This window comes from Ziziphus jujuba, chromosome 10, assembly GCF_031755915.1.
Source record: "Ziziphus jujuba cultivar Dongzao chromosome 10, ASM3175591v1".
Lineage (NCBI taxonomy): Eukaryota > Viridiplantae > Streptophyta > Magnoliopsida > Rosales > Rhamnaceae > Ziziphus > Ziziphus jujuba.
The window spans coordinates 9388804-9406430 of record NC_083388.1 but is presented as its reverse complement, the minus strand read 5'-3'; the positions used below and the strand labels follow the sequence as shown (position 1 = coordinate 9406430).

Here is a 17627-nt window from a genome sequence, read left to right as displayed (position 1 = left end):
AATATATATACATATGTGCACACACTCAAATTTAAGTATGTGCATTGAAGCTTGATTATACTTGTATATTTAAGTCCAAAGGGTTCTTGGAAAATCTTTGACATTGCATAGCCAACAAAATAATGCATACCGGTCACCACATAACTTGTTTATGTATTTATATCACATATTGTTTTACTAATACACTCATCAATTTTGATATTGAGATAGAAGATTTCACAATCCATAGGCTCAACCTTCAATGACTATTATTTGGAAATGTAATAAAATACGAAAGAAATGAAGCCCAAGAATCTTTAATGGCCTATAATTTCAATAACGACTTTTTTCCCATACAAATTATTACTTTTTAGGAGCACAGTTTGTTACTTTGGCTTTCTAATCCTCTCCATAAAAAAATTAGAAAAAAAAAAAAAAGAATAAAGATTGGTGGGTTTGATGCATTGACGCATCAACTTGGTGTATAAATTATTTTAGCTTTGGATCTTTAAACCATATGTTTTCATTATATTGCCAAGTATAATAATAGAGAATATTATACCTCTTTTCTTTCTTTTTGGTTTTACCATTGCTCATTCCACTGGGTGTTTCTGAATATTTTCTGAAACAACTTAGTGGGTTTTTACTTATTACCTTGTAGACCTTTTGGGTTTGCTAGCACCATACTTGCTTAGTGTCTTGTAATGCTATCCACTTCAGCTTAAATATTGTATAAGGAACTAAGGAGATATAGATCTGCCTCGGTCTCTTTCCTAGGTTAATTTAAATTATAAAATTGCTTTTTTTATTAATTCATAAAATTACTGGATAAAATAATAAAGTAAGCACATGATTGTAGCATAGTAAAATGTAATGAGAAACTTATATCTCTTTCTATATCTTTTAGTATGATCTTAAAAGTGATCAGCATAATTTTGTATCATGCTCATCATTTTCATTTGCTCTTTAATGCTTAATTATTTTGTCTAATAATTATATGGAATTTAAAATTCTCCGAAGGTGCTGATTGTTAATTATGCAGTATTCAGCATCTAAACCTTTAGTAATATTGGTAACAGATAAAAGCTTTAATTGTTGAATTATGTGCCTTTTAGCTAATCCTTTCTCATTGTCTCACTAATCAATGTATGGATGGTTAAAAAATCCATGGATTTTCGCTCGTGTCCAACTACTATCTGATCTTCATCATGAACCACTTCAAGATTGCTATAAGTCCCTCTGCAACTATGGAAGCCACCGTCTCCGGTGCCATGGGCGGTTCTATTTGTGCCCGGGGCATTTGGACTCCTCAAACTTCGTTTTATTTTATTTTTCTTTTTTCTTTTTCTTTTTTATAATTTTTATATATACATGTTAATATCCCTTAACTTGAAATTTTTCCCCCAGTTTTTTTTCCTTTAATTTTTGCTTTTGCTTGCAAATGTAGTCTGTTGGATTTCTTCTATTTAATGATCCACATAGCCACTATCAAAAGCTAAATAAATGCCTTTTAATATGTAAAAGTTGTTAGATAATTATTAAATGTATCTTTTAACCTCTAATCCCATAATTCTAATTATTCAAAAAACATTTCCATAATTCTAAATATAAAAAGATTTCTCAACTTTGACATTATCACTATCTTTGTCTAGCCGTTGACATATCTTTTGATATAAAAGTTTTTTATCCCTGCTGACTATACTACAGTAAAACTATTATTTAAAGTTTTCTAGATTTATTTCTTTTTCAAATTTTCTTTTACTACTTTTAGTGTGGTGTAATTGTTATGTTTTATTTAACCAAATTTAGTTTATAACTTAAGTAATATCATGTGTGAAATTGCTAAAAATATCATTGAAAATATGTGTTTAACTTGAAAAACAATAATAATAATAATGGTGCCCCCTAAACAATATTCCTGAACATGAGGTCTTTGAAGATTTGTCACTGAAATCGAATAAGAGTTTTCAGGTCACTTTATTGATGTTGAACTCCAGTCGTTTCTTGCTGAGTACGTTCTGAGGTCAGGACTGAAGATTTTAGGGCTGACTAGTCAAGTCTGTTTGGGTTGGTTATGAGTGAAAATCTAGCCACAACATAGATGTATTGAGATTAGAACAGAATTTTGATTACATTATGTAAGCTTTTACCATATTTTGAAAACCGACAAAAATATTATTATCATAATTTGCAAGGGAATAATAATAAATATCAAATAACTGAATGATAACATATTTTGAAAACGGACAAAAATATTGTTATCAAAATTTGCAAGGGAATAATATTAAATATCAAATAACTGAATGTTATCATGTGTCAATATTTAATTGATTTATGCTTAATTGTATTTATCCTTTGTATTTATCCTTTGTATTTATTTCACAATAGGAGAAAAATAAAGTATGTTATTAATTACAAAGGGTACTGTCTTATTTATCAATTTTTTTTATATAAGTTGAAAGAAAAATGATATGGTAATATGATTGACAAAATTATAATTTTTCTTTTAATTACAAGTTACGACTTGTGGGAAGGGAATTTTCTTCCAATTCAAGGTCTGCATAAATGAATTTGTAGATTTAAGGCAATTGTAAAACTATTGAAAATGTATTTCTAGATAGGTTCAAACTTTAATCTAGATAAATATTCTCATCCCTAAGTTGTACTAGTAATAATAATAATAATAATAATAATAATAAACCCTCAGATAAGTGAATATTATTTTACTAATAAAACATGGACACATTAATTGAAGTTTATAAACAAATTGCTACCCTAGAGGCAATACTGTTATTGATACGAAAATAGTTTTTCAAGGAAATATAATTACTATTATGGTTATATTTAAAATACGAAAGTGTGTTGGTATGATTGTCAAATACTGTTTTCAAACTTAAAAATAGCAGAGAACTTTTTCTAATATACCATCCAAAAAATAAAAATTTTTTTTCTAATATACTATCCAAAATAGCAGAGAACTTTTTTTTTTTTTTTGTGGTAAAGGTTAAAAGTACTTTTTGTTTAGTATAAATGATTTAAAATAATTTTTCGGATGTACACAAAAATTATTTTGAAATAACCAAAATAAAACAAAAATGTTTGGTTGATCATAAGTGATTCAAAATTTTAAGAACACATGAAAGCATGCAATTGCTAAACCATATTAACCTAACCTAATGGATTTTTTTTTTTTTTTCAAACTTACATCAACCATGAAAAAGGAAAAGGAAAAGGAAAACAAAGTCATAAAAAATAACAAACTTAATGAGAAAATGGTTAGAAATGTGAACAAACTCTACATTTTGACTCAACTTGCATACTTTTAAACTTTCAAATTTGTACAGACAGAATCAAATTCATCAAAAGAAACTTCTAAAGTAGTAGTTTAATTAATTAATTAAGATATATTTTAGTCCTGCAGAAAGAATGTTGAATATATAGATAAAAGTCAAGGTAACTCAATAATTATCCTAGAAAATAATGGAGGAGAAAGAAAATTATATATATCAAATGGGTAGAAAGATATGGGCAAGTCTAGGATATTTAAATGAATAGAATGATAGCCATAGAGCAAACACACTCCAGATAGTTTGACCCAGAAAGGAATTTATATGGGCAGCAGCACAATGGTCATTGTCATTAGCCGTCAGCACCAGCACCACAACAGCCCACTAGCTACCACTATTGCATTCATGTTGTCTCTATTCTATGCCATCCACATCTTCATCTTCCTCCTTATACTTCCAAACTTTGACAAATCTATCTCCTAAACTTCTCAACACTGCTAGCTAGCACGCCTTGTAATTTTCTTCTCTCTCTCTCTCTCTCTCTCTCTCTCTCTCTCTCTCTCTCTCTCTCTCTCTCTCAAATCTTTCCCTTTCACAATTGAATTCTTAACCTCTTTCCTTTGAAAAGATGGAAAATATACAATCTGATTGGGAAACATAACATTCCTTCTTGTTAAAGAACAAGGTAAAAAATTTAAAAATTAACAAAATTGGGAACCCAAATCCGGTCCCATCTTTTACTTTCCTGGTTCATGTGCATTTTTTAGGGTTGAAAATTATGGCTTTGGTTTTTTGGGTAATTAAATAAGAACTCTTCTATAAGTTGTCAATTTGAAGACAGTCTTCTTTTTTCATTTTTTTATTAATTAGCAGTTTTTATGGATCAATTAGTTGAATTAAGTTCCATGGCTTTAATTTCTTGGTCAGAAGGTCTTCTATATTTAATGCGGTTTTATATATTCTCAACAAATTGTGTTTGGCCTTCAATTTTCTCAATTGATTAATAAATTAAATGAAATAATCAAATTGATGCCGCATTTTTCAACACCATGGCTTTCTCCTCCAAACCGAAAGCTGGATCATTTACATAAAACAGCAATAATGCACTTTGATTCACAACTTTGACAAAATCATTTCACACTGATAAATAACAAAAAGAAATCATATATAAGTATATATTTAAATTTTTGTACTTTTATTTTTGGGGACTTATAAATTATTTGATGTTGAACCACTATTGCTATTTGTCATTAAATTAGCGTTAAGGTCAAGCTGGCCCAGTATCTTCTATATCAAGCTCCAACATTTTCACTTTCACATGACATTTTGGTTCTTTGATCACATTACAAATTTGCAATACCACGATAAATACACGCGTTTTATAAATGACCAAAGTATTAAATAAAAAAAAAAAAGTAAACTAGGCAAACTTCTTCAAATTTTTTTTCATATATAACTTTGGATTTTTAAAAATGGCACATACTTCCTTTTGGTTTCAATTTCATTTTTTTTCCCCCCACATATTCTCCTTTTCTCAATCAATCTTTGAAATCTTGTGCTCTTGTTAATTTTTTATAATGACCAAAATACATTTAATTTAAAATATTAAAAGATTGCATATACAAATAAATATATGTTATTTTACAATTTATTTGTATATTTTTTACAAATAAACTTCCAAACTTCCAAACTTACATCTTATTATTTTTTGTCAACGAGTGGCATTTTTTTTACAAATAAACTTCTAAACTTACATTTTATTATTTTTTTGTCAAAGAATGGCATTTTATAATTTCTTTTTATGTTTTGCAAATTTAATATTTTACATTGAGAAGGGGATTATTGTCATTGTACCATCAGATTTCAAAGTTTGACATAGGGAAGAAGAATAGAGTGATTTAATTTACACTAATGAAAATTATTAGCCACACTATATTCTATATACATTCATATAAAAAATTATTTTTGTGTACTAAATAAAATATGTTTAATAAAATAAGATAAATTTAGATACATTACACCTTAATTTTTCAAAAACTTCACATGTTTCCCTAATTTTCTTCGCTCCAAATTTTTTAAGAAACAAACACATTTTATCCCTCCCAGTGTTTAGATGTGGCTCTTTGATTCTGGTGTTCGTCTACATATAGTATCCCATTGTGGCTCTTTGATATGGTGTTATTCTAAATTGAAAAAGGTTTTTTTCAAGAAGTAAAAAAAAAAAAAAAAAATTGAAGACCTCGAACTAAATTGCAAAGGGGCTAAAAAAGTTGGGGCTTTTGAATTCGTTTTTTCTTTGCCTATTTGTTCCACATCCTATACGGTATAAACGGCATGCACGAGTTGCACATCTAATTCTCTAATCAAATAATTTTGACTCGAGGTAATTTTTAGAAATCCTGCTATCCATCAACAATATCGAAGTTTTACTTGTAAAGCTTTTTATTTGGATAAATTTAATTTTAATGTCTAAGGAGCTATCTCTTAAATGTTTTTTCTTTGTTGGAAATTATGTTCTTTAATATTCGCTATTGGAAACTATACTCTTTAATATTTATTTTAGATTTTCATGAGTGAAAAGAATGATGGTCAATCGCTCTCTTCTATCATTTCATCTTCATCATTAAACCCTAACCAAATAGAATTGTAATGTATGTAATTTTGATTTTGATTTTGTTTGAGTATTAAAGGATATTTTCAACTTTTTTTTTAATGGATATCTTTAAAATATAAAAATATTATTAAAACCGTAGTGCGACTAACAAATTTTTGTAACGTGAATTATACAACCACTTATAAGAATATTTAAAAAAAAAAAATGAAACTATAAAAAGTATGTATAATTTTAAAAATCCAAAGATATAGAGGGAAAAACACGAAAACTAAAAGGGAAGTTTGTGTAATTGTTTCCAAAAATATAACATGATAAGTGTTATAAATTATTATTTTATCTTATAAATTTTAAAATTTTACATCTATTTAATTTTTATGATAAAAAAATCTATTTATTTATTCTTTTCAATTGAACAATCTAATGCTTAAAAATCCCTTATATAAACTATATGAACAACTATTACGACCTAAAAAAAAGAAAAAGAAAAAAAGAACACTATAGAAATGACTCCGTATTAGAAAATAACTATAAATAATAATATATCTAATTATTATTATTATTATTCAGTGTTCTAAAAAGGCGCATTGAAGTTTGGCATTCGCATTGAAGAAAAAGTTGACGATTTTAGCGAAATATTAATGATAATATCGAATTTCGATGAGCATCAACACCAATAAAAAGAAAAAATGTATATTTGGATTATTGTTTAAATGTTCACGTTGTCTATGAATGTCAACGTTATTGACAAATATTGACAAAAATAGTAGTTTTTTCAATGGATATTGTAGAAATGTTGCCGATATTTTGCTGATATGGTCACCAAGGTAAATCTTACTTCAAATATAGATGGCAAGCCTTTTCTTGTTCCTTGCCCAGGTACAATTTTTTTTTTTTGTTTTTTCCGTTCCCAATTTTAGGTAAGAAAACAAATTGGGAACTCTGGGTACTGAAATTTGTTGCAGGTTTAATGGTTTAAATTTCTTGGAGAAATGGAGGGGGAAGAAGATTATGTTTGTTGGTGACTCACTGAGTCTGAATCAGTGGCAATCTCTAACTTGTATGCTTTATGCATGGGTTCCCAAAGTACACGTACGTCAAATGAGATGGTCTAGCTTCGGTCACATTCGAGGTGAGTTGTTTTTTTTTTTTTTTTTTTTTTTTTAAAATGTGCTTGTGATGGAATTGCTGCAGTTTAAATTGCTTACTTTCATTTTTTTGGGTTTTCAAAAGGTAAATTTTTTTTCACTTTAAAATTTTACAGTTTTTTAAGAAAGCTGTAACGGTGAAATTTGAGAGTTTGAACCAATTTTTTCAAAGCTGATATTTGGAGCTGAGAGCTTTACCACAGGCGTGTGATTTTTTTTTTTTTTTTTTTTATTTTAAGTAATAAGCGTGTGATTAAGTGTACTAAAAGTAAAAGCGTGATTATTGCTGGTTGGCATTTCTCCCTCCTATTTTTTCTTTTTTTTCCCTCCTTTTTCACTTTGCTGGGTTGGTGTCAGAGAGTTAAATTCTTTTACTGGAAATAAATTTTTTTGATGATTTTTTTTTGGTAATATGAACTTCTCTAATATAATGAATGAATTAGAACGTCTATTCTTATAGTCGTAAAACATATAGATATCATAATGTGAAATATTAAATTTTTTTTTTTTATATTGATAATGTATTATAAATTATATTTAAGAATTTCATATATCTTAGTATTATTTATTAAATTTTTTATATTTTTGTAGTAACAGGTAGTATATTTTTTTTATTTATAATAATTTTTAATATTTATAAACTATTTTATTATTATTATATTCTAAATATTATAATTTTTTATATTATTTTATTATATTAATTATTTTATATGAAAAAAAAATATTTTAAATTAAATATTTATAATTTTTATAATTTTATCAATATTTCTATTGATATTTTTATAAAATTATATTTTATATATTTCCATGAATATCGATATTTTTTGAGAAAATTTTCCCGGGCATGATTTAGAAAAAGCAACCAATGCTATGTTGACTTCTCGATGCACTCTCTCGCCATAAGACATGAGTATTTTTCATCTTTTTATTTTTTAAAATTTAAGTTTTTTTTTTAAAAAAAGTTAAAAATATTTATTTTTAAGAAATTAAAAAATAATAATAAACTGAAAAAGAATAATTAGTGCTAAAAAAAGGAAAAAAAATAAATAAAAATATTTGGCAAAATCTTTAGGCATTTGCATTGCACGGTTCTCCTATATAAAAGAAAAAAATAATAAATTTTAAACATTAAGCTACACATTTTCAAAATTGAATGAGTTTGAGTCCAATAAATAGATAAATAAAAATTTGTTAAATTATGGTTATATCTAAATTACATATTAAAGGAATTATTAAGTAATTATAGATTTGTAGTATATTTGAGATTGATTTTTTTTGTTGGAAACGTAAAAAATATTAAGTTTCCATAAATTTATTATGAATAGATAATTTCTAATTTATGTTAATGGCATATGTTATAATAATATAAACCTATATATATATATATATATATATTAAATTTTGTATTATTTTATTTATTCAATGGTTTTAAGTAATTAAAATAATACTAAAAATAGTACACATCTTATTATCGCAAAGATCATAAGACCTGAGGCTAGACTTCACCTCCTTGCCATGCCTTACACTTTTTAAAACGATAATTATTATAGAAGTACACAATTATAAAATTAATTTATTCAAAAAAAAAAAAAAAAAGGAATTATAACCATGATGAGTAAGAAATAGTCCGAAACACGACATTAAGGGCCATAATGAGTTTACATGAAAAATAACCTAAACCAAGACCAAAGAATATGCTATTTAAACCTATTCACACATTCCATTTCACATTTTAGTGACAAAATAACGAGATGAATTGGAATTATCCAAGTGGCTTTTGCCACGAAATAAAAGTGAACACCTTATAAATGTCAAAGTGCAAGAAAACTACTATATAACTGTTACAAATACAATATGGTGTAACAATTTGTTTTTTGTTTTTTTTTTTATAATAACTATTCATTTGTAGTTGAACATTTAACGATTACTTTATTCAAGCCATATTTTCTACTTTGATATAGCAGAGATTTATAGATTATTGGGTTTCTATTAGGCATAATTACTAGTTTTTTGTTTATATATATAAATTGAAAGAGAAAATTTTAACACTATGTTTTCAACTTAAGAGTATTATAACTAGTTATTGGCAATTAAATTGTTCCTAAAAGATAGTAAGAATGTTATAGGTAAGTTTTTCTCAATGATTAAATAATGTACATGAGTGTTGCAGGCTTAGGCAACTAAGAAAAATTACATTTCATCCAAAATAAATAAATAATAAGAAAAGTTACAAAATAAATGAAACCATAATCAATAAAAACACGTGGTTTTTTTTAATTTTTTTTTCTTTTTTAAATTGCCTTGGGTCAACCAACAACCATCTACTGTATTTTTATTGACTAAATAATGATGGTGGTGATTAATGGCAAAATGAATGATGTCCACCGGTTGAAACTTCGTTCAATATTTTTCTTGTATCACCAAACTACCTAGTAAAAATCAAATAAGAAAATTAATTGACCAAGTACACACAATTTTGTTCTTTAAAAAAAAAAGAAAAAAAAAACCAATTTAGTTTATTAAAATATAAATAATATTTGTTTTTTTTATTTTTAAAATTATCTGTATTTGTTTCAGTATGCTTTTGCATCACATCACTTGATAATAAAAAAATAATTTTTAAATATTTTCAAAACCTGTTAATGACTAGCCATCCAAAAATCTAGAGCCATATGGGATGAAAGTCAATAGTTTTAGATCAAATAAAATTGAAGGCGTAGTGAAGAGAAAGAGGAGGGGACTTCCTGTGGGATGAAGATAAGTAAGGCAAGATGGCTTACGATTTTTTTAATTATTAATAATTTTTATTGAAGCAAATTTCATTTACATGTTTTCAATTTTGTTGTTATTTCACTTAAACCCAAACTTTTAAGAAAATTATCATTAATTTTATGATAATTTTCTTTTAGTGTTTAGATATATCAAAACAGGCTTATTTATTAATTTTTGCTATATTTAATTTTAACTGTTAAAAGTTAAATAAAAATTAAAAATCTATACATTATAATTGGTCTCTTTCAATAATTTTAAAAAATTAAAAATAGGTAAGTAATGATTTTAAAAAATAAGAATTTAAATGAAATAATAATAAAATTGAAAAGGTAAAAATGAAATTATTTTTTCTTATTATAAAAAATGATAGTGTATATGAGATGAGGACTATATATATATATATATATATATACACAGATCCATGCTGTAATTGTGCAGGTTTAAATGGTCCTTGTGCGTGGTTATTTAGAACGACCAATATCCCCTTATGATAATCTCTAGGTCATCAATGTGAAGCTAAATCCACCTTGTCAAATTAAACATGTTTGATAATTATGGTTCAAACATGGTGGGCATAATTTTAGGGGAAAAAAATGGAATCATAGCACATGATCATATAAAGGATTTAAATTCATATTGGGCCTTGATTAAAATGGTAAACCAAGGCCCAACACTAATGATCAAGGACATATTCAACTCTTGGGCTACACCAGAGTACAATTGAACTTTTGGACAATGAAAGATGGGCCGAAAGGAGACAAAAACTTAACTACCCTACAAATGTCCTTTACGATAGCCTTTTTTTTTTTTTTTTTCAAATTTTTTTTTTTTGGTCCCTTTTTTGCTTTTGCTTTTTTGTCTTTATTTTGATCTCTTCCAAGTGTAAACATGAACATTACCCTCTCTCTTTATCCCTAAAAAGGTACCATCATAAACACACCCCAAATATATGAAATAAAAAATCGATTTCAAAAATATATACATATAAAATAAAAAATAAAATCACTTTTGAGTGAGATTACTAGTTGTGAGACTTTTGCAATGCCGTTTAGTACAAAAAAAAAAAATTAAAAAAAATAATAATGGAGGAAAAAAAGAAAAAGAGGTCCTTTGAAGGGGACCCATTATCATCTGTAAAATCTAGAAGGAAACAACATCCGACAGTGCCCACAAACAGATGTAATCGCAGAGAAAAAAAAAGCAGCATCAGCATCAGCATCATCTCTGACTACAACCACGCACCGTAGATAGCATCGAACTGCCGATTAGTCTCACTAGATCTGACCGTACGCTGTCCACCGCTGGACCAATCAACATCCCCAATTTGCATCAACTTGCGTGACGTGGATACCACCAGATTTTTTTTCCCCCACTTTATCGTATTCCTTAGATCACATCACAACCCTCCATTTTGTGGGGCCCACATATCTGTCCCTCTGTCATCCACTTCCTTTTTCACTAATTACATCCCTTAATTGCCAGCAAATTTTTTTATTTTTTTATTTTGTTTAACTTTCTAGCCTTGAAGACTGAAAATAGAAAACCACCAATTATAATATATAATAAATAAATCCACCAAAACTGCAAACATGATTCTCTGATATTCAACCTTTAATTTATTAATTATTAAATAAATATTTATATTTATTAATATATCAACTCTGCCAATTTTTGGAATTTCTCCGATTATCAACTAAAATATATTAATACAAGGCTGTGTTTGTCCACGAGGGAACTCACCCAAAGATTTAAGAAATTTGTAGTTTATACTTTATACCATACGAGAGCACTAACCAGTACCACCATGAACATTCCAAATTCAAACTCTTTAGCAGCGAAACAGAACCCAAATTCAGAAGGAAAAAAGAATTGCATGAATAATTTGCGGTTCTAAAAAGCTCAGAACTGGATATTACGTCAAAAAGAATGCTAGAGTTTGTACCTTTTGGAACAACGCTACCATTTTCTTTTTCTCCCTAATTGCTGAAATTTTCTTTATTCAACTCCGAGAAATCTGCATTTTCCACCATCTGGACTCGCATGGACTTCATAACCCACGTGGGTTTTTCAAGGCTTCGAAAACTCAGCTGCTGCTCAACTCTATTTCTCATCAGAATTCAGAAACCAATGCAATGCAAATTAGAAATCAATGAGAAGATTTGAATTTCATTTTTCAAGAACCTCAAAAGGAAGGTTTACAAAAAACGGAACAAAAATTTGTCTGAATTTGAAAGTAACACTCAATTCAATTCCAACCTCAATAGGTACAATATCTGGATCATATTCAATGCTTTTATGAAAGATACAAGAAGACCCAAGAAACAAAAATGGTTCTTTTTTCTTCTGCTACATATATATAAATTATTATAACATTGACACAATTTAACATTCAATATAAAATTTGGAAAAATAGAAAAAAAAAAATAATGGCTCCTTTTGTAGCCTAATTCAATTCACCGTGTAAAAAAATAAAAATAAAAAACAAAGAAAAAATTTCAAAATAATTAATCTCATACCACTAGATACAATCCTATACAACACAAAGCCAGACCCAATCTCCGCAGGCCATCAACGATGGCAGCTTCTGATCGCAAGTCTTCGCGGAAACCTGGAGGAGACGAAAGATGCGACGGAGATCCATTAAATCCGGCCGAATTATCCGGTGAGAGAGCGATTGCCGGCGGCTGAGCACCACCCGATATCGAACTCCCTGGCTTCTCCGTCACTACCGGGTTCTTCCCAAAGATCTCTCTAGGCAACAATACCTTAGAGACCCCAAAAATGGAAACCGGTTTCTGATCGAACACAGTCTGGGTCACCGTCGCCTGGATGATCCCGGTATCGATGGCCACAGACCCATTAAGCCTCGAGATGTTGAGGGTGAAGCTGCCAGCACCCATGTCCTCCGTCGCCAATGTGGGCTGTACGGGGTTCACAATCGACTCCAGAGAGCCCAACGGGTAGTAAGAATGCAGCACATGGAACTTCAAAACCACGGCTTTCTTATCTGCCGGCAACGACTGTAGTCGCACGTTCGCCGGCAAATCGGCGAAAGCGTTGTCGGTGGGGACGAAGAGCGTAATCCCAGCGCCACCTTCGTCGGCCTCGAACTCTTCCACGACGCCGGAGGCGGACAGCATCGACGCCGCAACGTTGAAGTTGTGGCCATCGATCAAAGCCTTGGTGATGTTCAATCCCAGCGGAGGCCGAGTCTCCGACGCCATGAGGTCGAACCCATAAGGGACAAGGAGTGAATTAACGGCGAAGATGCTGACATTGTACGGAAGGGTCTTGATGAGGTCGAGGACAGTGGCGTTCGACGGCGAGTACGGCGCCGGAGAGCGGATGGAGACGACGTCGGTGAGGTGGTCGTACGTGATGTTGACGGAGCCGAAGTTGTTGGTGGCTCGGCCGGTGGTTTGGAGGAGAGTGGTGACGAGCTTGCCAGAGGGAGAGATCCGGCGGAGGTCGTAGAAGGAGAGGTATTCGAGGAGGACGTGGTAGCGGAGGAGGTCGTCGCGTGAGGTGGGAGAGAGGCGCCGCGTAAGGTCGGAGGAGGCGGAGAGATAAGGGTTAGGGACGACGAAGAGGGTGAGAGAGGATCGATGGGCCAGATCGGAAGCAACGGAGGAAGAAGAGAGGAGGGAAGTGAAGTCGGAGAGGTCCGGGAAGGAGGAGAGGAGGGCGGTGATGTTGACTGCCCAAATGGGGTTTGGGGTAATGGAGGAGAATAGCAGAAGAAAATAGAGTAGGAAAGTAGGGGTAAAATGGGAATTGGGAAACTTGTTGGCCATTTTCGTTTTTAGATTTTGGTGCTCTCTCAGCAGCGAGAACAGAGAGAGAGAGAGAGTGAAAGAAAGCGTGTGGTGCCTGTTAGCTTAGTAGCAGCAGAGAGTGTGTAGCAAAGAGAGCAGTGAGTGAAGCGAGCGTGTGGAGTGAGTGAGTGGGCGAGTGAAATGATGTATTGATGATGATGATGATGAATGAGAATGATTTTTTTTTTTTTTTCCCCTTAAGAAATAGAATTATATTGAATAAAAAATATTTAGTATTTTTCCGTGTCACATAAATTCGTTGCCCACTCGCGGGGATAGTCCAAAATTATTCACTCGCTTTATATGTTTGACACGTTTCTAGACCTGTAGAGCCCCATCTTGGAAAAGTTTGCAGTAAAAATTGTTACCGTGTGAAATAGAGAAAAAGCTCTTTTTTTTTTTTTTTGGTTATTTTGGTAAATCTCGTACGCGGTCTGATGATCTAATCTTTCATATTAAAAAAATAAAAATAAAAATATCTAATCATCTAATTGCATGAACCATCCAAATAACACACAGATATATATATATATATATATATATGTAATTTTTTTTATAGTGAATATTTTCATTAAGTACATAATTTATGGTGCATGGTTTGTATGCACCATAACTATATATATATATATATATATACACATTAGAACAAAATATATGGACTTTCATAAATAGGCATTATCGGGACAACAATTGCACATCAGTTGCCCAACTGTTCTGATTTTGATTCCATTTGTTCGTAATTTGTAGCGTACAATGATTATTAATACTCATATATAATATAAAGTTAATGATCTATAATTATATAAAATAATGAAATGTTAAAATAAAATCAATTTGTATATAATATGCATCACATCTTCTATATCAATACAATTAGAGTTTGTACTCTATCCTCTTAATACAATAATAGAATCCATCCAAAATTTGTATTCTTTTCTCTAACACTCTGTGGGATCCAGAGTAGAAACTTCGTGAGCATCAGAATTTTTTTCCTCTTATAGATCAATTGTATACAAGTTCTTTTTTTCCGTGGAAAGGAAGATATATATATATATATATTCAATGAATCCCCACAGTGGACAATTTTCTTTTTTGTGAACAAAAAAATACAGATTTCATAACTAGTGTATGTTTGGACGATTGTGATGGGGAGTTGAGATTCAAAGAAAAGTACTGAAACATAGTCATCAAACAGGTGCTTAACAAACTGAAAGGAAGCTGCCATACTCTGATGTATTACCGTTGAAAGAAAATCCAACTCAAATTATGTAAATGAAGAAAACACAAAATACTTCCATTTGCAATTGGTTTTGGAATTATAGGTAGAGGATTAGTGGGACAGCCCCCAATTTAATGATTGTTTGCCCAATGGTCCTTTGTTTTAGCTTGTTGTTTGTGGTCCAAGCCCTGCTTTATGGTGACCCAATTGATCGAGGAGGTACATTCACCAACAAAACAATTGATCCAGCAGGTATGCTGACAACTTACAGCATGCACAATCAAAACCATCATCGCACATCATAGGAGCAAAAGTATCCTAGAGCCTATGGAAATTTGTGATTTATAGGTTTTTCCCTTTTTTGTTTTTGTTACTAAAATTAATAAAAATAGATTACTATATGGTAATAGCTCCTTAAAATGGATATATTTGTCCACTATGAAAGAAATAATTACATGTAGTTCCTAACATATTGACCAAATAAATCCAAACTGTGCGTGTAGAGGTACAAGATAAATTGATGAACAATTAAGGTTTTAAAGTTTGGCTCTTTTTATTAGAGAAACTTTAAGAAAGTCTTAACCTTCACAACATTCAAAAATCTAAGTGCAATATATCACCCTCTCTCTCTCTCTATATATATATATATATACATATATTATATAGATAACATTTTAGAATTGAATTGGAACGTTGGGAAATTTGATCGTATTAAATAGTAGTATTATTGAGGTAAAAAGGCATATATCGAGAGTGGGAATTGGGATTATTTATAGGATCTTTATCCTTCTCTTAGCGTATGAGCTGTTGTCACCTACGTGATTTAAAAATAATGCTACGAGTGATGAGCTATTTAACAACCAATGTGGCAACGTGACATGGTATTTAGTTTATATGATTTAGATTGAATTTCACTTGGGTGTAAAAGTACGTTATATTATTTTTCAAACAATACATTTCTGATACATAATTCTACCGCATCAATGATAATAATTTGGTAAATAATTTAGATAATGTTAGAAGCATCAATTTTGATTACTAACTCAAACACCTGTTAAGTGAGCTTAGCTCATTGATATGTCATTCACACATCCACATTTGGAAGATCGTAAATTTAAAGCATAAATTACTAATTTACCAATTGATATAGCGAATGATGTACTAATTAATGCTAGAAAAAAAAATATATTAACAAATTAACCTTTAAATAAATAAATAAAATTCAATATATTAACAAAAAATTATCATATTAGTGGATAAATAAAATTAATGTTAGAAATTTATAATAAATAAAAAAAATCATTTCTTAAACATTATGATTTTTGATAGAAAATTATAATTTACATCGTTTCATTACTAGCTGTTGTAATATTTCTCTTATATCTGTGTATATTCAAATCAATGTATCTTTTCCCTATTAATGTGTCTTCTATTGAAACAATATGTCTTTCTTTGAGATAATATGTCTGTTTATTATACCTTTTTCTGAATTATTATGTCCTTCTTAATATCCTTATAAAGTTTATAAATACTATATGAGATTATTGTTGAAAACATTGAAAATAATTAATAAGTGTGTGTATAAAGAGAATTGAAAACTTTGTTTGGTTTGTTGTTCATTGAATTTGGAGTGCCACTATTCACAAAAGTAATCGTCGTTGTATCTTAGAAAACAATTGCTGTAAAACTATAAGTACCACTGCAGAGCAAATATAGTCTTAAAAAAAAGAGTTCAACTCTTAGCTCAATTAATATGTAAAGATCAATTTTCTAGAAACTACTTGTGAGTTCATTTTCTTTATCTCATTATAATTATTCTATTTGTTATATATATATATATATATATATATATATATATATATTAATATACATAGACATGTTCATATTCATATTTATTTTATAGATATATATATTTATAGAGTATTTCTATGGTCAGATCGGACCTGACCAATATGATGCGGACCAAAAACATGCGAAAAAACTGAACCTTTGGATTCAAATGGTTTTACTTAGACGGCTTAAATTGTAAGAAAGCTCACGTGCCAAAAATTGCCGTTCGTACCGAGTCTCTTCTCCTCTGATATCCATTCGCACCATGCCTCTTCTCTTTTTTTTCTCTTCTCCTCTGATTCCCAAATGCACATTCCTTTTCTCCTATAATGTTTTTTTTACTCTACTTCCACCATCATCTCTAGTTCATATGCAAGCTGTTCTAGCCCCGTTGTACCAAACTCAAAATTACCAAAAAAAAAAAAAGAAAAAGAAAAAAAATACTCAAAAATTAGAAAAGAATTACAAAAAAATTACTAAAAAAAATTACAAAAAAAATGAATTTTTTAAAAAAAAATACATAAAAAAATTTTAAATTTACAAAAGCCGATGCTTTTACAAAGTAAAAGTAAAAAGCATTGGTTTTGGTCTTCTATTTTTTTTTTGTTAACCTTTAATTTTATAATTTTCAATCGATCTCCAATTATTTTTTTTATTAAATTCAAATTTTATAATTTTAAATGATACTTTTAAAAGTATCAAAAAAATTACAAAAAAATTAAAAAAATTAACACAAGCTGACACTTTTACAATGTAAAGTGTTTGCTTTTAACTCCTTAATTATTTTTTGTTATTTTTTTTTAATATATCAAAGGAAGAACAAATCAAATCACAAACGCTCAACCCAAAAAATAATGGTGTCAGCTTTTTGTGAGACCAAAACTATGTGTTTATTTCCTAGCCACGTGTATGGATCAAATATTTTTAATTTCTCCCCCTGTTTCAAAATGGTCCCACTTAAAGCTT

At 29.5% G+C, this 17627-nt stretch overlaps 1 protein-coding gene across 3 annotated transcripts; it reads right to left on the bottom strand.

Moving 5' to 3' along the window:
* Nucleotides 1–10747: 10747 nt before the first annotated feature.
* Nucleotides 10748–13777, bottom strand: LOC107411113 (fasciclin-like arabinogalactan protein 4). 3 transcript variants are annotated; one of them, XR_007239362.2, is made up of 3 exons: nt 12314–13777; nt 11740–11897; nt 10748–11326 (listed from the first exon to the last, which is right to left on the bottom strand). XR_007239362.2 is itself a non-coding variant. In XM_048469279.2 (2 exons), exons 1-2 carry the CDS (start codon nt 13589–13591, stop codon nt 11892–11894), a joined length of 1284 nt encoding a protein of 427 aa, XP_048325236.2. In that variant the 5' UTR covers nt 13592–13777; the 3' UTR covers nt 10748–11891. The 3 variants fall into 3 exon arrangements, 1 of the variants encoding a protein (XP_048325236.2); XR_007239363.2 differs by having other exon boundaries at nt 10748–11233; XM_048469279.2 differs by having other exon boundaries at nt 10748–11897.
* Between the last annotated feature and the right edge of the window lie 3850 nt (nt 13778–17627).